The sequence below is a fragment of the Eumetopias jubatus genome, unplaced genomic scaffold (assembly GCF_037043125.1).
Source record: "Eumetopias jubatus isolate StellerSeaLion01/CBP00866 unplaced genomic scaffold, mEumJub1_p1.0 scaffold_5, whole genome shotgun sequence".
NCBI classification, from domain to species: Eukaryota; Metazoa; Chordata; class Mammalia; order Carnivora; family Otariidae; genus Eumetopias; species Eumetopias jubatus.
In genome coordinates, this window is record NW_028274811.1 from 59,184,816 (window position 1) to 59,209,254 (window position 24,439).

A 24,439-nucleotide genomic window follows, 5' to 3' on the forward strand; every position below is an offset into this window, starting at 1 on the left:
TGCTGCTGTAAACATTGGGGTTCAGGTGCCCCTTCGGATCACTGTGTTTGTATCTTTGGGGTAAATACCCAGTAGTGCAATTGCTGGGTCATAGAGTAGCTCTATTTTCAACTTTTTGAGGAACCTCCATACTGTTCTCCAGAGTTCTGCCTTCTATTTATATGTAGTGCTTGCTGTATAAAACATATCTGTTATATACCTTTTTCTTTCTTTGCCTTTTAGATCAATAAGTTCTGTTTTTTTAAATATAGTTTACTTTTTCTCTCTCTTTTTTAAATTTATTAGAGCGTGCTCAAGTGTGAGCAGGAGGGGCTGAGATAGGTAGAGAGAGAGAGAGAGAGAATCTCCAGCAGATTCCCTGCTGAGCTCAGAGCCTGACTCGGGGCTCAATTCCACATCCCCGAGATCATGACCGGAGCTGAAATCAGGATCAGTCACCTAACCAACTGAGCCATCCAAGCGCCCCTGTGGTTCATTTGTTTTTATATAGGTCTGCTGGCAATGAATTCTCTCTGATTTATTATTTTGTTTCCAAATATATTCATTTCACATTGATTTTTTTAGCTTTTTTGAGGTATAATTGGCAAAATTATACTTAAATTGTATAACGTGATGATTTCATAGTCATACATGTTATGAGAGAATTCCCACATTTGGGTTAACACATCCATCACCTCACATATTTACCTTTTTCTTTTGTTGTTGAGAACTCTTAAGATTTACCCTCTTGGGGTGCCTGGGTGGCTCAATTGTTAAGCATCTCCCTTCGGCTCAGGTCATGGTCCCAGGGTCCTGGGATCAAGTCCCACATCGGGCTCCCTGCTCAGAGGGGAACCTGCTTCTCCTTCTCCCCCTGCTTGTGTTCCCTCGCTCACTGTCTCTCTCTCTCTCTGTCAAAATAAATAAATATTTAAAAAAAAAAAAAGATCTACCCTCTTGGCAAATTTCAATTATATAGTACAGTATTAACTATAGTCATTATACACTACATTAGATCCTTAGACCTTCCTGATTTTATAACTAAAAATTCATACCTTTTAATCAATATCTACCATTTCCCCCATCCCCTGGCAACCACCATTCTACTCTGTTTCTGTGAGTTCAACTTTTTTTTTTTTCTAGATCCCCATATAAGTGATACCATTATTTGTCATTCTCTATCTGGCTTAGTCCATTTAGCATAATGCTGTCCCAAGTTCATGCATATAGTCCCAAATGGCAGAATTTCCTTCTAATGTTGAGTAGTACTCTATTGTATATAAACCATTCTTTTCATCGTTGGCCATTTAGATTGTTTCCATACCTTAGCCGTTGTGAATAATGCTGCAATGAACATAGGATTACAGATGTTTTTTTGAGATAATGATTCTACTATCTTTGGATGAATGGCCTGAAGTAGATTTGCTAGATCATATAGTAGTTATATTTTTAATTTGTTGAGGAACCTCCATACTGCTATCCATAGTGACTGCATCAATTTACATTCCCACCAACAGTGCACAGCTCTTTATCCTTGTCAACACTTGTTATTTCTTATCTTTTTGATAATAGCCATTTTAACAGGTGAGAGGTGATAAATGATTGTGGCTTTAATTTGCATTTCCCTGATGATTAGTGATGTTGAACACCTTTTCATCTACTTGTTGGTCATCTGTGTGTCTTTGGAAAAATGTCTATTTAGATTTTTTTTTAAATATTTATTTGACAGAGAGTGTGTGAGAGAGCACAAGTAGGGTGAGCAGCAGAGGGAGAGGGAGAAGCAGGCTCCCCGCTGAGCAGAAAGCCCAACATGGGGCTCGATCCCAGGACCCTGGGATCATGACCTGAGCTGAAGGCAGACGCTTAACCCACTGAGCCATCCAGGTGCCCCTGTCTCTTCAGATCTTAGGCCCATTATTTTTTAATTGGATTTTCTTTTTTTTTGCTGTTAAGTTGTATCAGTTCTTTGTATATATTGGATATTAATCTTTTACAAGATAAATTATTTGCAAATATTTTCTCCCATCCAGTAGGTTGCCTTTTCTTTGCTGTGCCAAAGCTTTTTATTTGTTGTAGTACCACTTGTTGATTTTTGCTTTTGTCACTTTTGCTTTTAGTGTCAAATCCAAATAATCAGTGCCAAGAATGATGTCAGGGGGTTTACCACGTATGTTTTCTTATATGAGTTTTATGGTTTCAGGTGTTTAATTCAAGTCTTAAATCCATTTTGAGTTAATTTTTGTGTATGGTGTAAGATAGTGGTGTAATTTCATTCTTTTGCATGTGGCCATCCAGTTTTCCCCACACCATTTATTAAAGAGACTCTTTTTTCTCCATTGTATATATTTGGCTCCTTTGGTACATTAATTGACTATATATATATATATATATATATATGGATTTGTCTTTGGACTGTCCTGTTCAGTTAATCTATGTGTTTGCATACTGTTTTAATTACTATAGCTTTTTAATAGTTTGAAATCAGGGATTGTGATGCCTCCAGCTTGGTCCTTTCTCAAGACTGCTATGGCTATTGAAGGTCTTTTGTAGTTCCATACAAATTTTAGGATTGTTCTATTTTTGTGAAAAATGTCATTTGAATTTTGATAGGGATTTTTTTTGAATCTGTAGATTGCTTGGAGGAGTGTGGACATTTTGACAATATTTTTCCAATCTACAAGCATGATGTATCTTTCCATTTATTTGTATTTTCACTTTTATGTGTCTTCAATTTCTTTAATCAGTGTTTTACAGTTTTCAGTGTAAGGGTCTTTCACTTCCTAAGTTAAACTTATTCCTATGTATTTTAATTTTTATGCAGCTGTAAATAAGATTTTTTTAATTTCTCTCTCTGGTAGTTTATTGTTAATGTAGAGAAACACAAGAGATTTTTGTATATTGATTTTGTATCCTGTAACTTTACTGAATTTTTTAGTTCTAACAGTTTTTCAGTGGAGTCTGTAGGGTTTTCTGTATATAAAATAATTTCATCTGCAAATAATGATAGTTTTATTTCTTCCTTCCATTGTGGATGCCTCTGACTAGGACTTCCAATACTGTGTTGAGTAAAAGTGGTGAGAATGGGCATCCTTGTCTTGTTCTTCATCTTAGAGGAAAAGCTTTCAGCTTTTCACCATAGAATATTATGTTAGCTATGGGCTTGTCATATATGACCTGTATTATGTTGAGGTATATTCCCTCTATACCCACTTTGTTGAGAGTTTTTTCCTTAAAGATTTATTTATTTTAGAGTGGGGGAGGGGCAGAGGGAGAGGGACAGAGAGTCCCAAGCAGACTCCGCACAGAGCATGATGTGGGACTTGATCTCAAGACACTGAGATCACGACCTGAGCCAAAACCAAGAGTCAGACACTTAACCAATTGTGCCACCACCCAGGTACCCCTTTGTTCAGAATTTTTAATCATAAATGTATGTTGAATTTTATGATATACTTTTTCTGTATCTATTGAGATGAGCATATGATTTTTGTCTTTTGTTAATGTGTTTTATTACTTTGATATGTGAATGTCAAACTATCCTTGCATCCTTGGAATAAATCCCACTTAATCATGGTGTATGATTCTTTTCATGTATAGTTGAATTTGGTTTGCTATTTTTTTAAAGATTTATTTTTGAGAGAGGGGGAGAGAGAGAGCACAAGTGGAGGAGGAGCAGAGGGAGAAGCAGACTTCCTGCTGAGCAGGGAGCCCAATGTGGGACTTGATCCCAGGACCCCTGGGATCATGACCTGAGCCAAAGGCAGATGCTTAACTGAGCCACCCAGGTGCCCTGGTTTGCTATTTTTTATTAAGGATTTTCGCTCCTGTGTTCATTCTTGTCACTTATATGTAAGCATTTATCTACACATAGATAAGCCTTTTTCCTTCATTTACTCCATCTCCGATGCTCTTCCTTTAGGTGGATCTTTTTCTGACATATTATTTTCCTTCTCTCTGTAAAACTTCTCTTAATATTTCTTGCAAGGGCGGTCTACTAACAACAAATACCTTCAATTTTTGTTTGTTGTTTTATGTCATTTTTTTCTCCTTTGCTTTTGAGGAATAATTTTACAGGGTTCAGAATTGTAGGTTGGTGGCTTTTTTTTTTCCCTCAACACTAAATATTTTACTGAACTGTCTACTTCTTTGTATGATTTCTGAGGAGATATTGGATGTAATTATTACCTTTGTTTCTCTGTAGCTAATGTGTTTTTTTCCTCTGGCTTTTTTCAAGATTTTTTCTTTATCTTTGAGTTTTTTGGTTTGAATATAATTTGCCTTGATGTACTTCTGTTTGGTGTTCTCTGAGCTTCCTGGATCTGTTATTTGGTAATCGACATTAATTGGGGGAAATTCTCAGTCATAATTGTTTGTAATATTCTTTCTTTCTCTTCTCTTCTGGCATTCCTGTTTTGCATATTTTACAACTTTTGTAGTTGTCCCATAGTCCTTGGATATCCTTTAATTTTTTTTAAAAGTCTTTTTCTCTTTGCTTTTTATTTTTGGAGATTGTTGTCAAGATGTTCTCAAACTCACATTCTTTCCTCAACCATGCCCCATCTACTAATAAGCCCATCAAAGGCAATCTTTATTTCTGCTACAGTGGTTTTTAGACGTTGACCATTTCTGCTTGCTCTTTCTTAGTTTCTCCATCTTTCTGCTTACTTATATTGCTAATTTCATCTTGCATGCTGTCTACTTTATACATTGGAGGCCTTAGCATATTAATCGTAGTTGTGAAATTTCTGTTGTAATTCCAACATCACAGCCATATCTGAGCTTCCTGTCTCCTCAAACTGTATTTTTTGCATTTTCATATACTTTGTAATTTTTACTTGCTAGGTAGACTTGATGTACTAGGTAAAAGGAACTGCTGTAAATTTTGCCTTTAGTAATATGACTTAGGGTTGTGGGGGAGGGGAAGTACTCTTTAAAGCTAAGATTAGGTATCTTTTAGGGAGCCTGTGCCTCGACTGTGAGCTTCACCAATGCTTCTCAAGCTCCCTACCCTCTTAGATGGGACAGTATGTTTAGAATTGGTTGGAGTTGGGTATTTCCCTTTCCTAATGTGGGTTAGGCTCTAGTAAAGGCCTCTGCAAATTAGGCTCTGGTTAGTTTCTCCTGAGGGCAGACCTTGTTAAGAACAGAGTGCTTTGGAGTATTTCCAAATGGTTCCTTTTCTCCTCCTCCTGCCACAAGCATGAGGGGATTTTCTCCAATTTTCACTGTGAGAATCAGGTTGAGCTGTTGGTGATAAAACAAACATGTGGCGGGGCGCCTGGGTGGCTCAGTCATTAAGCATCTCCCTTAGGCTCGGGTCATGATCCCAGCGTCCTGGGATCCAGTCCCACATCGGGCTCCCTGCTCTGCAGGAAGCCTGCTTCTCCCTCTCCCACTCCCCCTGCTTGTGTTCCTGCTCTCGCTATCTCTCTCTCTCTCTGTCAAATAAATAAATAAAATCTTTAAAAAACAAAACAAAACAAACATGTGGGGCTCCTCCATGACTAGGTCTCCTGGAGATTTTAACTCCAAGAGCTGTTCTGAGCCTCCAGCAATTCAATTACAGTTGAGATTTTTCTGCCCTGGCACTGGTTCCTGCAGAGGTTTCTCTCCTATAAGGTTTGATCTTCTGTATTTACCTGCCTCTCCAGTTTTCGGGTAGCAGTTTGCTCTGTGACCTCACTTTGTTTGGGATTTAAGAAGAGTTGCTGATTTTTCAGTTTAGCTTTTTACTTGTTGCTAGGATGGATTGACTGTTTCTAACCTGCTTGCAGGTATACTTTTTAAAAGTAAGCTGTCTCTGGGCATTAGACAGGGTTTTTGTTTTGTTTTGTTTCATTTGTCATTTCTTTCTAACATGCTTAATATCCACGGGAATATTACACCTTTTATGTTGGATTATTCTGCTCACTGGAATTAGAAATTAAATATAATTGAACTATAACACCATTTTAACGTCTTGAAAAACATATTTTAATATTTTAATTTAAAAACATAATTTAAGATATTTTTAACAGAAAATTTAATTTAGCTTTTTCTCTAAAAAGATAACTTTATAGTTGATTTAAAAAAGCTTTTTTTAAAGATTTTATTTATTTATTTGACAGAAAGCGAGAGAGGGAGCACAAGCAGGGGGAGTGGGAGAAGGAGAAGCAGGCCTCCCGCTGAGCAGGGAGCCTAATGCGGGGCTCGATCCCAGGACCCTGGGATCATGACCTGAGCCGAAGGCAGACACTTAACGACTGAGCCACCCAGGTGCCCCTATCGTTGATTTTAAGCATAAAAACATATTCAAAGATAAGGAATTGGTATAATTTGTATGCTGTTTAAGTTAGTCTTTCAGTTTATATACTGTTTAAAGTCTTTCAGTTTTGCTTTTCTTTTTAAAGGTTGCTTTGGCTATTCTAGGTCTTATTTGAGAATTTTTCTTTTTTGACACCAGAGTGAAGTATGACTTTAAACTTACCTGATGGAAAGATAATATTCTTTCTGTACCTGCAAGGAGAACCTACTGTTTATCATATTTTCTCACATGTGTATATGAATACATGGTACTTTAGAGTCTATAAGTCATGTTTAATATTTACACACTTTTGAATGGGTTGTTAGTTGCTGAAATTTTCCACCTAGGTCTTCAGACTAAATAGGGCTCATGTGTTCCTTCCTAATTTGTTACATTTACTTTATCATTTAGTTTGTGGTGAATCCAGGTATTTCAGTGATCTCCTTTCAGTGGGTTAATTTATTTTGGAATAGTAACTAGCAATGCTTATTTCTTGAATAGTTTTTTATCCAAGCTACTTAAGACCTTACTATTCATTATAAAGGTCTATGCCAGCTAAGTGTTGAGAGTGTGGAGAAGAAAAATGACCTGTTCCTTTTTATGCAGCTTATTTCATAATAGTTTTTCTAAGTGTGATATTAAGATACTTGGGTCTCTTTCAGGGAGCTTCAGGTTATCCCTTTCAAACTATATGTGTGGAGTTAATTTTCTTAATTTTCAACCAAAATAACATATCATTTAACAGATTGAGTGCAGAAGTTATTTTGAAAACTCATATAGAATGTATGTGCCACATACAGTGCTAAAGGATTTTAAAACTCTGAAATAAACACCTCTTTTTGTGTGCACTTGAAAGAATGTATATTCTGCTATAGAAGGGAAGAATGTTGTGTAAACAGAAGTTGGTATATTTGGTTGATAGTGTTGTTCCGGTCTTCTGTAACCATACTAATTTTTTGTCTGTTTGTTTTGTTAATTCCTGAGAGTGATAGGTTGAAATTTCCAATTTATTTGTGGACTTTTTCTGTTTCTTCTTTTAGTTCTATTGTTTTTTGTTTCACGTAGTTTGATACTATCTTATTAGGTAGATAGATATTTATGATATGTTTTCTTTGTGCTTTGACTTCTTTATCATTATGTAATGTACTGCTTTATTCCTGGTAATAATGTTTTCTCTGTAATCGATTTTATCTGATATTATTAAAACCACCCCAGCTTTCTTTTGATTCGTGTTTGCATGTTATATATTTTTGTTATTTTATTTTTAACCTTTCAATGTGTTTACATTTAAAGTAGCTCTTTTTGGTAGATAACATATAGTTGGCTTTCGTTTTGCAACCAAGTTGATGGTCTGTCTCTCTTTTTTTTTTTTTTAATTTTATTTATTTATTTGACACAGAGACACAGCGAGAGAGGGAACACAAGCAAGGGGAGTGGGAGCGGGAGAAACAGGCTTCCCGCTGAGCAGGGAGCCTGATGCGGGGCTTGATCCCAGGACCCCGGGATCATGACCTGAGCCGAAGGCAGACGTGCAAATCAACTGAGCCACCCAGGTGCCCCAAGTCTCTCTCTTAGTTAGTGTCCTTATGTCCTTTGCATTACTTGATCTGGTTGGATTAAAATCTCTCTTTTTATGAGCTGTTTTCTATTCCAACTGTTCTTTGTTTCTTTTTCATTTTTGCCTTCTTCGGGATTATTTTTAAAACATTTTATGTTTTCATGTTTTTTCATTGTTTCTACCTCTTACCAACATCTTTTTTGAGTGATGACTGAGTTTTTATAATATACATCTTTAATAAATCTGAATCTGTGTTAAAATAATAATATTCTTATTTATGTGTACTGTAAGGACCTTCCAACAGGATAGTCTCATTTTCTTACTCCATCCTTGGTGCTATTTTTGTTATATAGTTTATTTTTACATACACTAGGGACACATAGTACCTTGCTATAGTTTTTGCTGTAGGCAGTCTTTTCTCTGTTAGAAGAATTAAAAATGAGGAAAAATAAATTTTATATTTGCCTTTATTAATGCCATTTTTTTTGCTCTTCATTTTTAAAAAAATTTCCATCCCTATTTCTTTTTTTTTTTTTTAGCTTTTTTTGTTTTTTTATTATGTTATGTTAGTCACCATACAGTACATCATTAGTTTTTGATGTGGTGATCCACGATCCATTGTTTTCATATAACACCCAGTGCTCCATGCAGTACGTGCCTTCCTTAATACCCATCACTGTGGGGCTAACCAATGCCCCCTCCCCTCTCCCTTCTAAAACCCTGTTTGTTTCTCAGAGTCCATAGTCTCTCATGGTTCATCTCTCCCTCTGAGTTCCCCCCCCTTCATTTTTCCCATCATAATTATTTTGCCAGAAGAATTCCCTTTAATATTTCTTTTAGTACAGGTCTACTGGTAACCAGTTCTCTAGTTTTTGTCTGAAAAAAATCTTTATTTACCATTCATTTTATTAAAGATACCTTCACTGGGTATAGAATTCTTGCTTCACGGTTTTGTTTATTCAGTACTTGAAACACATCATTTTGTGTTCTGGCTTGTAAACATTCTAAGTCTTCTGTAGTTCTTCTTCTTCTTCTTCTTCTTTTTTTTTTTTTTTTTTTTGAATGTGTCTTATGCCCAGTGTGCTCTGGGCATTTTGAATGTGATTATGTGTGGTGTACACATGTGTATGTGGTGGTATGTGTTTTGGTTTGTATCCTTAACTGTTCCGTCATATTCTTCGATCTGTGGTTTGGAGTCTCTTGTTAACTTTGGAAAATTCTCAGTTGTCATTTTTCAGATAATTTTTTTTTTCTTCTCTTTCCAGAATTCTTACTACACATAATTTGGACTGTTTGATACTGCCCTACATCTTTTGGGTGCTCTGTTATTTTTTTCTTCACTCTTTTTTTATCTCTGCATTTCATTTTGTGTAATTTCTACAAGTTCACCCTCGGCTGTTTTGAGTGTGTTGATGAGCTTGTCAAAGGTATTCTTCTCTCTGCTTTCATGTTTTCTTTCTGCCATGTCTGTTCGGTTATTTCTTATAGCTTACATATATGCTGAGATTCTTCTTTTGTTCATTCATGTTGTCCACCTTTATGACTTCAGTCTTGAACATATTAATCATAGTTATTTTAAATTCTTTATAGTGCTGACATCTAAGCTATATCTGAGTTTGTTTCTTTTGATTGTCTTGTCTCTTGTCAGGCCTTCTTGTACAGCCATAGGATTGGCGACTGGTGTTTATCTTTTCCCTTGAAGGCTTGGAGGTTAAAAGCTTTATAGATAAGGGCAGTCTTGATTATAAAGCTGACTGCATTTGCACAAAACAGTAGAGTTAGCCTGTCCCTTCCTCCCTTAAATCCTGGTGCACTCTTCTCTTCCTTACTAATAAATGTCCTTTGTGGCATTCTTTTTTTCTTGAATAGGGCACTTTCATCTGCCTTAAACACCTGTTCTGGCAAATATCTTTTCTTCTCAATGATTTTCTTAATGGCATCTTGGAGCTCGTCTGCTGTCTCTTGGTTGGCAGAAGCTGCTTCTCCTGTTATCTTGATATTTTTTAAGCCAAACCTTTTTCTAAAATTACGAAACCATCCTTTTGCTAGCATTAAATTCTCCAGCTTTAAATCCTTCACCTTCCTTTTGTTTTAAGTTGTCATGTAATGACCTCACTTTTCTTGATTATATTAGATAGATATGCCTTTATTACAGCATTCTTGCACCCACATAAAAGCTGCATTTTCAGTATGAGATAAAAAGGCAATTAGCAAAAAATGTAAGGTCTTTGCACCAGCTAGTGTAGATACAGTGATGGCTTCATGAATTTCCTTACACTGGATTCATTTATCTGACCTCTGAACCTATGGTATGTATTAAGTAATTCAACTTTTTCTTGTAATGTCATGACTTTTCTTTGTTCTTGGAAGCACTTCCAGCATCACTAGTTTGTATGGGTCTCATGGTGTTATTCAAGGTTTGCTATATTGTACGAAATACAATGAAAAATATGCAAGAGTTGTGAGAGTTCACTTTTTACTGCAGTATGCATCTTACTAGAGAGATGATCTGCTTACCCAGAGATACTAATGTGACATGGTATTTTAAGCGGGTACTGGCAATACTTGAGCTCACCACAATAGCAACAGGAGGTGGGTATGAAACTATTACAAAACTATTATGAAACAGTATGTACTACCATTAATTTATCATTTGATACCACATCTTTACATTTGCTTATGTGTCTCTTGACTATAAATGGTGTCATGTACAGTCTAGGTGTTGTATGCAAAGTATGTGATAACTTTTTATAATAAATTTACTACCATAAAATATGCAAAATTGTTTAGTATCTACATATAGTTTTGTTCATGACATAACTTTCTCTTTTTTTTGATATTTCTAGGCTATGTGGTTTGTCTGTGTTTTCAAATTGTTGCAAATCTCCAAAAAAAATTACCAGCACATTTATTGAAAAAAATCCATGCATAAGTGGGCCTACGCAGTTCAAACCTGTGTTGTTCAAGGGTCAAGTGACTTTTAAGTATGACTTTTATATTCCAGCTGAAATGAGGAAGGTGGTGTTAGCTGTAGAGTTTTAAAATCCCTAGCAGTTTACAGTAATAGAGATTTGCAGTAAATATGAAATCATTTAAGGTTGATGAGACAAATGTTTTTAAAATATCTTTTGATCAGTTAGTTCTAGATTCTTTGTTCTCTTAGCTGGTTATTTTGCACACACCTGATAATAAAAGAAAACACAAATAAGGTGAGTAGCATTGTTCCTTAAATGGCAAAAACAGGTAGGTAAGAAACATTTATATATGGTACAGTTAAGAGTAGCTTAGATACAGAACAGAGCAGAATGATACATGTGCATATATTTACTTATGTATATATAAGTAAATATATGTAATGTATCTGTAACATACATAATTTATATTAAAATAAGTAAAACCCCTTTAATAAGGAATTCAAGGTGAATTGATATTGGTGATAAAGTTTTTAGTTTACTCAATAAGAGTTATTTGTTTTCAGTAATAGTCCATGAGATAACATTATTTTTCTCTATGGCATTTTACTATATGGAAGAAGTACATACTTACTAGCTTGCAATATAAAATTAAGATAGTTGATTTAGAATTTAAGTATATGTGAACATTTAAGGAAATAGTTGAGGAGATAAAAGGATATTTCAAAGTAGATTAAGTAATTAGGAAACTTGTCGTGTGGAAATAATAGGACTGTAGATATTAAGTTGTTTAAATGGTTGACTCCTGGCTGATTTTAGCTGTTTATGCTTTCTAAATTGAAGGCAATTCAGTGGTGAGATTTTAGTTGTTAGGTAAATTTTTGCTTAATCAAGTAAAAGTTTTAGTAAATTTCAATCCTTATTTTCTGATAAGCTACAAAATAGTATTTTTTCAGTCGTAACCTCCTCAACTCTTCTTAAAAGGGAGTATTTTTAAAGAACTAAATTATTACGAATAGAAAGAAAATTTATAATCTCCCCGTATATAGAAAACACTACATTGAGCATTTGAAGTTAATTTAGAGAGTGGTATCCTATTGATAGATAATTGGCTTTCTTGGGCAAAATGGAATTGAAATAATAGCCTAGGGATAGATTTATCCCATGGTTAAAAACATTAGCTTCACAGATACACAGACGAGTCTCAGCATTTCTCTTACCAGCTCTGCATTTGGATCACTTAACTTCTCTAAATCTGTTTATTCATCAGTAAAATGGAGTCAGTATTATTGCCTACCTCACAGTGGGTATTTTAAACATTAAATGGATAATGCATGTGTTTGCCTTGGTCACTGACACATAATGTTCAATAAATGTTAGCTATTATTACAAAATACAGAGTCAGGTGTAGAGGATAGAGTGTTAGGTGTAGAGGATATAGACGTTGAACCCAGGTCTAGGTTTAAAATTTCATTACATGTGAACCTTTTATTATGCATGTCTGCTTTAAGCATAGCATGGACGGGAGGAAGACCAAGTCTAAAGGCCTATGCTTTTTCATTTAGACTAATCTAGTGAGTGGTTTTTTAATGGTTTTTATGTCACAGACTCCATTACGAATCTAAAATTTTTGAGTCCTCTTTTTAAGAAAAATACACACATGCAAAATTTTATGCACAATCTGGGTGGGTTTGTGCTGTTTCTTTTTAAAGCTATCTGTGGAACACCTGATCTTGGAGAAAGAATTGATTTCAGCACAAAATTATTAGAAGGAAGATGGGGTTGCATCCCAAAGTAACTAAGACAAGGAAAGTAGCTGTACTTTGTAGGTTCCTTTTTATTGTAATGTCTTTACATCAGTAATAATTTTATGTATTACTTTCTTCTCTTAGTAGTAGTGAAGTTACCAGCCATGTCCCAGAAATGCTCAGGATCTTGTCAGAGGCCAAATATCACTTGTGTAAGCAGAGTAGTCTGAACAAAACCGTTTTAGTGTAGTATTGTACTAGTGCAGTAGAGGTACCAACAAGTAACATTTATTGATTACTATGTGCCTATACATTCCCTGCTAAGCCCTTTATATCTGTTTCATTCATATAAAAGTAGATTCCACTGTTATTCCCATTTTGTAAATAGAAAATCTCAGATTTAGGCTTAGATTTTGCTTGAAGTTACACAACTTTTAATGGGAGACTTCTGGATTCAAACCCAAGTCTGTCTATAAAGGTACATGCTCTTAACTACTATGCCAAGTTACTGAACGTAAAATGTTTAGTATTTTAGTTAAGTTGTGCTGTGCTCCCGTATCATGGGAGCTCCCTTATACATTTTACAAATGTAAAATTTTTGTTAACTCTTTTGAAATGATGAGATACCTTTTCTTCTCTGCTTCCCCAAACTGTAGTTGTAATTAATATCTCTGATCCTGATAGGTAATGTGAAATATACTTTTAAGATCATATAAATCTATTTTCTGAGAACTTTTGAAAATTTAGGGGAGAATTTTTTTATTTTAAGGTGTTGTAACAGGGCACCTGGGTGGCCCAGTTGGTTAAGCATCTGACTTCTGATTTTGGCTCAGGTCATGATCTCAGGGTTGTGAAATTGAGCCCTATGTGGGGCTCTGCACTGGGTGTGGAGCCTGCTTAAGATTCTCTTTTTCTGGGGCCCCTGGGTGGCTCAGTTGGTTGAGTGTCTGGCTCTTGATTTTGGCTCAGGTTGTGATCTGGGCTGTGGGATTGAGCCTGGTGGTTGGGCTCTACCTTCATTGGGGAGTCTGCTTGGGATTCTCTTCTCTCCCTCTGCCCATCCCCTGCTCGCGTGCTCTCTCTCTCTGAAATAAATAAATCTTAAAAAAAAAAAAGGTAGGTTGTAACTTGGCAGTATATTTGAAGACATTAAGCCAAATCCAACTGGCTTATTTGAGATGCAGTTTTCTAGTAGACTTTGATCTGGAAGAGCTAGGATGACAAGTAGTAGAAAGCTTTTATTACTTATTGATTGATTCTGACAAAATAGATTACATAGGTGGGTTTATTATGAAAATATATTCACAATACCATAAATACTTGATTGTAAACTGAGGCAGATTACAATTTAAAACTGCTTAGCTTAAATCAGTTGATAGCAGTTTTTTCAAGTATATTTGTACTTTTTCTTCTTTGGCTTAAAATAGCTATATACAAGCTGGATTATTTTAAAGTTTTTTTCCTAATCTTTTCCTATATACAAGACTTACCCCTTTTGGTTCTGGATGCCAACAGAAGTCCTTCTACACTCCTGATGATGGTTTTTCTCCTGGACTCCTCATTTTGGCTCTATCCCTTTACAGCCCTCCACCAGTTTTCTGGCAGCCTTACCTGGCTTTTCCGTCAAACATCTCAAATGAACTTGATATTCATGTGATGTTGTATTGGTCAAATTTGTTAATTTACACTTTACAGAGTTTTCCTCTCTTCAGTATATGGGAAGTTATTTATACTTAATACACTTCTTAATACTGTGATTAGCTCAGTTTTTGCATATAAATTTTTAATAATTTTTAGGCTTTTGGCAGGGAATGTAACCCCATATTGTAAAATTGTTTCCACACGATAGATCCATATTTTTATGTCACTTTGATATAAAGAGCTATATTTTCAGTGACTGCTTGTTTAGTTAAAAATGAGGCAACCTGGGGTACCTGGGTGGCTCAGTGGGTTGAGTATCTGCCTCTTGATTTCGGCTCAGGTTGTGATCTCAGGGTTGTGGGATCGAGCCTCACATTACATCGGGCTCTGTGCTCAGTGGCGAGTCTGCTTGGGATTCTCTCTCTCTCCCTCTCCCTCTGCCCCTTCCCCTACTCTCACTTTCACTTGCTTTACCTCTCTCTCTCTCTTAAATAAATAAATCTTTTTTAAAAATGAGGCAACCTTTTTAAAATTTGAATTTGACTAATTTTGCATTTTTAATAATTTGAATAGATTATATAGAAGAAGATTTGTATACTCTTGGAGGTAAGAGTTCAGGTAGTTGACTAATTATATGGAGTTTACATCTCAGAGAAATTTGAAGTGTTTTAAAATTATCATTTATATTTACATGGTAGGTGTACAGTGAAATGAATTTTACTGTCTCCTTGTCCACAAACAGAAAAATTGGTTAATCACATAAAGCAAACAAGATATACTGAGAAAGGTTTCTAGCCTGTTCAAAAAAATAAAAGTAGACCAAACGGGTTTCAAAGACTTTGGGGTTTCTATTTGATCAGTTTAGTAAACTAGCTTTACATTTATATGTGCTAACTGTACGTATAAAAGAGGAAGGTGAACCAGTTTTAACATTCTTCAATTTGTATCTGAAAGCAATATTTTAGAAATATTTGCTTTTTAGTAGGACTTCCTTAGCAGGACTTGAAAACATATTCTGTATTTTCTAATAGATTTCTTAACTAGAGGCTGTTATTAGGCAGTTGCCGCTTCTACAATATTATCTGTGAGTTTGGAACAAAGAAAGATCCTTCTTCGGGAACTAAAATAGCTTTTGTGAAGCCTTTAGACATTATGTAGGAAGCTCTTATTCAGAGTATATATTCCCTTTATAATTTTAACCATTTTGATAATATGGTTTCTTGGTAAACAGGTAATGAAGTAAAAACTCAAACAAGAAAAAGAGAATTATAAGTTAGGATCTTTTTCTACTAAAGGGATAGGGAAATAGAAGTATATTTTAGCAGTACCTATTTGAAAAGAGTAAAAAAATTGATTTATTAAATGTGGTATTTGTTTACCAAGTATTAGCCTGGAGAAATGAAGCGTACATGGGATTTCTATTTGTTATTAATAAAAATAGCATTTTATATTGTGAACTTTTTGTTGCTTGTTTGTTTTTTGTTGGTTAAGTTTTCTAAGTTTTATGGTCAGTAAGTAATACCAACTTTGGTGTAATATATTACTAATAAATTACTGTGAAAGGTGGAACCATTTGATTTAAATCTAATAACAGAAAAAACATTATTCGTGAACTATTAAAAACTGCTTTTTTGCACTTTGGAGAAATGGCTGATTCTAAAGCAAGGAAAATACAAAATAAGCAGAGATCAAGTACTTAAGCAAATAGAATCTAAAAGGCTAAAGCTAGAATAGTTTTAGCACAAAATAATGATAGTGTTTAATTTTAACCTAAAAAATAAAGTAAATATCCATGAGTCCATACTGATAGGAAAAAATGATGAATATAAACAGGTGGAGCTGAAAGAACAAATCTTACATACAGAATTCCAAATAATAATTGTGAATTCTACTCTTTCTAAGGGGTAGAGCTTAACTGTCCTCTATTTTAGTGTGGAGTAGACTTAGTGATTCATCTTAAAAGCTGAGTGCATGTTTGCCAGGCAGGAAAGAGGACTGTATTGGGCATTTTAGACACAGTGTAAATAAAAGCATTGAAATAGCAAGACATGTTCTTCAGTTTCTATTATGAAGACACACACACACACACACACACACACACACACACACACACACTGGGTTATATTATTTGAACTTCATCCTGTTCTTGGTGGGTCATACATTAGAAGATACAAGCATCAACTAAGGAACCTTCCTGTAAAGACAGTTTTACAATATGACATGGAGGTGGATCTTGAAATAAGAGACTGAGAGGCAGTCTAGATTTGAGAAGAAACAGAAGTAGAAGTGAGTAATATTATAGAAGCCAAGGTCAAAGAGTGTTTAAGAGGATCTTTAGTGTCAAGTTCCATTAAAATAAAGAGACTTGAGGAATTTGGTTTGGAAATTCATAGATTGCCCGTGATTTTGAAGTACCTCTGGAGGAATAGGTGAGGAAAGGCCAAGTTACAGTGGGTTGAGAAGTGAATAAGAAGAGGGAAGTAGAGGAAATCAAGACTTACTGAAGGGAAAGCGGGAGATCAAGTAGGTGGAAGTTTAGCAGGGGAGATAGGGTTAAAAGAGGGTTAGTTGAAGATGAGAACTATGTGTTTATACACTGGGAAAGATTCTCGTCGAAGAGCTGAAGACACAGGGAAAGATTCTCGTCGAAGAGCTGAAGACACAAGCTAGGAGAGAAGATAAATGACTACTGAAGTAGAGTGCTCCAGAGGAACTAGAATGATGGACTAAAGATTTTTATGCAGGTGTTAATTTTGAAATGAGTGATACTTCCTCCTCACACATAAGCAATAAGGAGGGTTGGTGGTATATATAAACTTGGAAATCATTATATGGAGAAGAAAGTTGAGGTTTATTTCTATGCCTTCTGTTTTCGTCTCTGGTGAAGAAAACAGTTTTATGCTGAGACTGAGGAAGTTGAAATGTTAAGGGCCTTGAAAAATGTGTGTTGGGGTTGGAATGGTCACTGTGATGAAAATGGAGTAAATTTGGGATGGTTGAAAATCTTGCCAAACAAATCAAATCCAATAATATGTTAAAAGGATACCATGTCATAATCAAGTGGGTAGAACTTTTTCAGGAATTCAAGGCTGGTTTAACATTTAAAATTAACTAGCATAATTAACCATATTATAAATTAAAATAGAAAACCCATATGAGTATCTTGATGTAGAAGCATTTGACAAAGTACAATACTCAATCACTCATGATGAAAATCCTCAGTAACTTAGAAAAAGAACTTTAGCAGGGCACCTGGGTGGCGCAGTTGGTTAAGTGTCTGACTCTTGTTTTTGGCTGAGGTTGTGATCTCAGGGTTGTGGGATTGAGCTCCGTATCGGACTCTGCACTCAGGGTAGAGTCTGCTTGAGAATCTCTCCCTCTCCTTCTGCTCCCCCCCCCGCGCCGTGTCTGCTCTCTCTCCCTTTCTCTAAAATAAATAAATAAATCTTAAAAAAAAAAAAAAAAAGAACTTTCTCCACTTAGTCAAGAGCATCTATAAAAAACTGTAACAACTAACACCATACTTAATGGTGAAAGACTAAATCTTTCTACCAAGATCAGGAACCAAGATAAAGATGTTCGTTCTCAACACTTCCATAAAACACTGTAATGGAACTTCTGTCCAATATAAACAGGCAAGAAAAAGAAAGAAAAGCATCCAGATTAGAAAGAAAGAAGTAAAACTGTCTTTATTTGCAGATCATTTGGTCATTTGTGTAGAAAATATAAATGGAGACATATACTTTGTTAATAGTTGGGAAGACTTGATGTTACTGTGGTGTGAATTCTCTCAAAATGGATCTGTAAATCCAATGCAATTTCAATAAAAATCCCAGCGTGATGTTTTATAGAATTAAACAAGGTGATTCTAAAAGGCATATAGAAATATAAAAGCCTAGAATAACCAAAACAACTTTGAAAAAGGACAAGAAATTTGGAGAGCTAACATTACTTAATTTGAAGACTTAATAGAAAACCTTGAAGGACACTCTGCAAAGAATGAAAAGATAAACCAGAGACTGAGAGAACAATCCTGCCAAACATGTATCTGATAAAGGACTAGTACATGCAAATGCACAAAACCTACTAGTAAGAGGAAAAAAACAGTTAAAACCTTGGGGAAAGATTTTAACAGTTCACCACAGAAGATAGATGGATGGCAAAAGGCAATGAAAAAGTGCTTAACATTAGCTATTAGGAAAATGCAAATTCAAACCAAAAGAGATAGTTATTATATACCTACTAGAATGGCTAAAATTTAAAGGATTGACCATACTCAAGTGTTGGTGATATGTGGAGGAACTGGCATACTCCTACAGTGCCACTGGGACCATAAAACAGAATAAGTCCTTTGGAAAACAGTTTGGCAGTTTCTTAAAAAGTTAAACATACACCTATCATGTGATCTAGCCATTCTACTTTTAGGTAGTTACCCAAGAGAAAAGGAAATTTATGTTCATGTGAAGACTTATACATGGATGTTAATAATTAGCACCTTTATTTGTAATAGTAAAAAACTAGAAACTACCTAAAAGTCTATCAGTAGGTGAGTGAGTTGACAAACGTGGTATATCTGTACAGTGAACTACTACTCAGTGAAAAGGAATGAACTCTTGGTACGTGCAACAAAATGAGTGAATCTCAAAATAATTGTGCTGAGTGAAAGAAAGCAAAGTATATGTTGTATGATCTCATTTATTTGAAATTCTAAAATATGAAAACTGTAGTGACAGAAAGCAGTGGGTGCGATGAAGAGGGAGGGATTATCAAGGTTCACAAGGAGACTTTTGGGAAATGCTTACTATTTTGATTGAAATAGATGCATGGGTATATACATGTCAGACCTTATCAAATTTGTATTTAAAATAGTTGCAGTTTATTGTATGTTAATTAAATTCCACGAAACTCTTTAATAATTTAAAAGGGAACAAAAACTTTTTTGCCAAGATGTTTGTGATACAGTTGAAAAGTGAAAGGACAAAAAATGAGTTAAAATGTCATTGAGTATCTGGAAAAAGGGTTCACATACATTGTCTTGGTAGCCTTAAGTAGTTGCCAGTGGTATTTTTATTTCTCAGTGTTTGAATGTCTTTCTTCATGTGAATTGTGAATATAAAGGTATTGAGAAAAATGACACTTTACTCTTCTTTCTCCCCCCCCTTTTTTTTAAAGGAGTGACAGTTCATTCAGATTCTTTGTATTCTTCTTCGTCTATATTTGTCAGTTTGCTGTTCATGTACTCCAAGCTGCAGGATTTCATAATTGGGGCAACTGGTAAGTCATTTACTTTAATTACTCCAGTTTTAATCTGTTTATCTAGTATCTCTACATAATTTTGGCTTCCTAAAAATAGTTAACATAGAAAAGCCAGATTAGCAAAAGTAAACAAATGTAAAAATAGTAAAAAATGCAATTTAAAAAATGTCAAAGGCATATAACCTTTGGGCAAACGATTCTACTGAAAATTATCTTGCTATTTTTTAAAAACAGCATATTATATCTAGTTTAAAAATGTGTATATAACGGGCACCAAGAGGAAGAGTAAAAAGGATACTGAGGAGGGGTCAAATACCTGGGCCAAAGATTATGGAAGGGAGAGAAAAGAACTTCTAGGACTTTAAGGAAAAGGATATCTATTATGTGTAAAGCACTATTTTAGGTAGAGAGACATATATTTCCATACACACACAAATACACACATATGCACATGGACACTTATCTTTGAAAAATGGGATCACTGCAATGCTCACTCTGTGGGAGACCCTCAGAAACTGAAACTAAATTATTTAGACTCAGGCTAGGAGAAAATGGCAGATGGGTATGGCTCTTCATACACTTTGGAGCAAACATTCCTTGAATGAAATGGTGGGTGGAAGAGTACACATCTCTAAAATTATCCCTCCCTCTCTTCTATTATAATTGAGTTGCATACTGTTGAATTCTTATAAGCAAAAGTATGTACAAGGCAACTTTGCTGCAGTGTTTACAAAAACTAAGGCTGTAACTAGAGTATATTGAGGACTTAAATTTAGTGTGCTCATTCTGAATCAGAGTGGAGACTGGCAGTCAGACAACTATAGGTAGCTTTGTGGATCCCTTAATGGTCATGCATACATGCAGAGAATTTATATGGATACTTTAAATCAGTTCTTAAAAAAACCATACATTATCATTTCAAATAGTGTATTTAGTCTTTGGCATATGAGGGAAAGGAAATGTTTTAAATGTTTAATTTAAAAATATACTGCTTATGTTAACAGCACGTTTTTTTTATTCTTATGAAATTGAAGTAATTTCTTTTGCTTTTTAGCACAAATTTAGAAAAAAGTGTTAAAATTGAGCATAACATTGTGTAGTGGCCACATAGGACAGTAGACTGCTAGTGAGGGGGCGTATAGGATGATGTGTTTTAAGATATCTAGACCTCATGTGATTCAGCAGATTTTTAAAAAATTAAAAATTTTTATTTATTTTGAGATAATTGCAGATTCACATAGTTATAAGAAATAATACTGTTTACCCAGTTTTTTCCATTGGTAACATCTTGCAAAAACATGGTGTCATGTCAAAACCAGGATTTTGACATTGATAGAGTAAAGATAAAGAACATTTCCATCACCAGAGGATCTCCCATGTTGCCCTTTTAGAGCACATTCACTTCCCTTCTGCCCTCATTTCCTTCTTAACCCCAGCAGTCACTAATCTGTTCATCATTTCTATTATATTGTTATTTCAAGAATGTTATATATGTGGTATCATAGGGTATGTAACTTTTGTCTTTCTGTGCTTGGCATAGTTCTCCGGAGATTCTTCTAGGTCGTTGGGTGTATCAGTAGTTTGTTCGTTTTTATTCCTGAGTAAAACCGTGGATGTACTACAGTTTAATCATTCACCAGTTGAAGGACTCTGGACTGTTCCTAGTTTTAGGCTTAGCCTCTGTAAACATTCGTGAACATCCATTTTCACTTCTTTGTGATAAATACCAAAGAGTATAATTGTTGGTTCATATGGAAATTGCATGTTTAGTCATTTTTAAGAAACTAACAGACTGTTTTTCAGAATGGCTCTGCCGGGTTGCATTCCACCAACAATGTATGAGTAACTCAGCCTCCACGTCCTGACCAGCATTGGTGTTGTCACTTTTTAAAGTTTTAGCTATTCTGATAGATGTATAGTGATAGCTCACCGAGGTTTTAAGTTGTATTTCTCCAGTGACTCAAGATGTTGAACATCTTTTCATGTGATTATTTGCTTCTTTATAGTCTCTTGAAACATCTTTTCATGTCTTTTGCCCATTTTGTTTTTTTTAAATTTTTTTAAATTTTATTTTGTTACGTTAATCACCATACATTACATCATTAGTTGTTGCTGTAGTGTTCCATGATTCATTGTTTGCATATAACACCCAGTACTCCATTCAATACCCTCTTTAATACCCATCACCAGGGGTGCCTGGGTGGCTCAGTCGTTAAGTGTCTGCCTTCAGCTCAGGTCATGATCCCAGGATCCTGGGATCAAGCCCCGCATCGGCCTCCCTTCTCAGTGGAAAGCCTGCTTCTCCCTCTCTCACTACCCCTGCTTGTGTTCCCTCTCTTGCTGTGTGTCTCTCTGTCAAATAAATAAATAAATAAGTAAAATGTTAAAAAAAAAAAAATACCCATCACCAGGCTAATCCATCCCTCACCCCCTACCCTCTAGAACTCTGTTTGTTTCTTGGAGTCCATAGTCTCTCATGGTTCGTCTCCCCCTCTGACTCCCCCCCCGCTTCATTTTTCCCTTCCTACTATCTCTCTCTCTCTCTCTCTTTTTTTTAACATATAATGTATTATTTGTTTCAGAGGTACAGGTCCATGATTCATTAGTCTTACACAATTCACAACACTCACCATAGCACATACCCTCCCCAGTGTCTGTCACCCAGCCACCCCATCCCTCCCACCCCCCACCACTCCAGCAACCCTGAGTTTGTTTCCTGAGATTAAGAATTCCTCATATCAGTGAGATCATATGATACATGTCTTTCTCTGATTGACTTATTTCGCTCAGCACAATACCCTCTACTTCCATCCACGTTGTTGCAAATGGCAAGATTTTGTGGGTTTTTTTTTTTTTTTGGATGGCTGCATAATGTTCCATTGTATATATACACTACATCTTCTTCATCCATTCATCTGTCGATGGACATCTTGGCTCTTTCCATAGTTTGGCTATTGTGGACATTGCTGCTATAAACATTGGGGTGCACGTACCCCTTCAAGATCCCTACATTTGTATCTTTGGGGTAAATACCCAGTAGTGCAGTTGCTGGGTCGTCATATGGTAGCTCTATTATCAACTTTTTGAAGAACTTCCATACTCTTTTCCAGAGTGGCTGCACCAGCTTGCATTCCCACCAACAGTGTAGGAGGGTCCCCCTTTCTCTGCATCCTCGCCAACATCTGTCGTTTCCTGACTTGTTAATTTTAGCTGACTGGTGTGAGGTGGTATCTCATTGAGGTTTTGATTTGGATTTCCCTGATGCCGAGCGATGTTGAGCACTTTTTCATGTGTCTGTTGGCCATTTGGATGTCTTCTTTGGAAAAATGTCTGTTCATGTCTTCTGCCCATTTCTTGATTGGATTCTTTGTTCTTTGGGTGTTGAGTTTGATAAGTTCTTTATAGATTTTGGATACTAGCCCTTTATCTGATATGTCATTTGCAAATATCTTCTCCTATTCTGTCAGTTGTCTTTTGGTTTTGTTGACTGTTTCCCTTGCTTTGCAAAAGCTTTTTATCTTGATGAAGTCCCAATAGTTCATTTTTGCTCTTGCTTCCCTTGCCTTTGGCGATGTTTCTAGGAAGAAGTTGCCACAGCTGAGGTCAAAGAGGTTGCTACCTGTGTTCTCCTCTAGGATTTTGATGGACTCCTGTCTCACATTTAGGTCTTTAATCCATTTTGAGTCTATTTTTGTGTGTGATGTAAGGAAATGGCCCAGTTTCATTCTTTTGCATGTGGCTGTCCAATTTTCCCAACACCATTTGTTGAAGAGACTTTTTTCCATTGGACATTGTTTCCTGCTTTGTCGAAGATTAGTTGACCATAGAGTTGAGGGTCCATTTCTGGGCTCTCTGTTCTGTTCCATTGATCTATGTGTCTGTTTTTGTGCCAGTACCATTACTGTCTTGATGATGACAGCTTTGTGATAGAGCTGGAAGTCCGGAATTGTGATGCCACCAGCTTTGCTATTCTTTTCCAACATTCCTCTGGCTATTCGGGGTCTTTTCTGGTTCCATACAAATTTTAGGATTATTTGTTCCATTTCTTTGAAAAAAGTGAATGGTATTTTGATAGGGATTGCATTAAATGTGTAGATTGCTCTAGGTAGCATTGACATCTTCACAATGTTTGTTCTTCCAATCCATGAGCATGGAATGTTTTTCCATTTCTTTGTGTCTTCCTCAGTTTCTTTCATGAGTATTTTATAGTTTTCTGAGTACAGATTCTTTGCCTCTTTGGTTAGATTTATTTCTAGGTATCTTATGGTTTTGGGTGCAATTGTAAATGGGATCGACTCCTTAATTTCTCTTCTTCTGTCTTGTTGTTGGTGTATAGGAATGAAACTGATTTCTGTGCATTGATTTTATATCCTGCCACTTTACTGAATTCCTGTATGAGTTCTAGCAGTTTCGGTGTGGAGTCTGTTGGGTTTTCCACATAAAGTATCATATCATCTGCAAAAAGAGTTTCACTTCTTCTTTGCCAATTCGGATGCCTTTTATTTCTTTTTGTTCTCTGATTGCTGAGGCTTGGACTTCTACTACTGTGTTGAATAGCAGTGGTGATAGTGGACATCCCTGCCTTGTTCCTGACCTTAGGGGAAAAGCTCTCAGTTTTTCCCCATGGAGAATGATATTTGCTGTGGGTTTTTCATAGATAGCTTTTATGATATTGAGGTATGTACACTCTATCCCTACACTGTGAAGAGTTTTTTTAATCAAGAAAGAATGCTGTACTTTGTCATATGCTTTTTCTGCATCTATTGAGAGGATCATATGGTTCTTGTTCTTTTATTAATGTATTATATCCCATTGATTGATTTGTGGATGTTGAACCAACCTTGCAGCCCATGAATACGTCCCACTTGGTTGTGGTGAATAATCCTTTTGATGTACTGTTGGATTCTATTGGCTAGTATTTTGGTGAGAATTTTGGCATCTTATTCATCAGGGATATTGGTCTGTAGTTCTTTTTGATAGGGTCTTTGGTTTGGGGATCAAGGTAATGCTGCCTCATAAAATGAGTTTGGAAGTTTTCCTTCCATTTCTATTTTTTGGAACA

The 24,439-nt window shown here is 35.7% G+C and overlaps 1 protein-coding gene across 1 annotated transcript in view; it reads left to right on the forward strand.

Moving 5' to 3' along the window:
- The window catches only part of SCAMP1 (secretory carrier membrane protein 1), a 113,918-nt gene that overhangs the window by 66,783 nt on the left and 22,696 nt on the right, over nt 1-24,439 (forward strand). Inside the window, exon 7 of the mRNA XM_028114567.2 lies at nt 19,294-19,395. Coding sequence (XP_027970368.1) covers nt 19,294-19,395 — 102 coding nt within the window. The remainder of the gene's footprint in view (nt 1-19,293; nt 19,396-24,439) is intronic.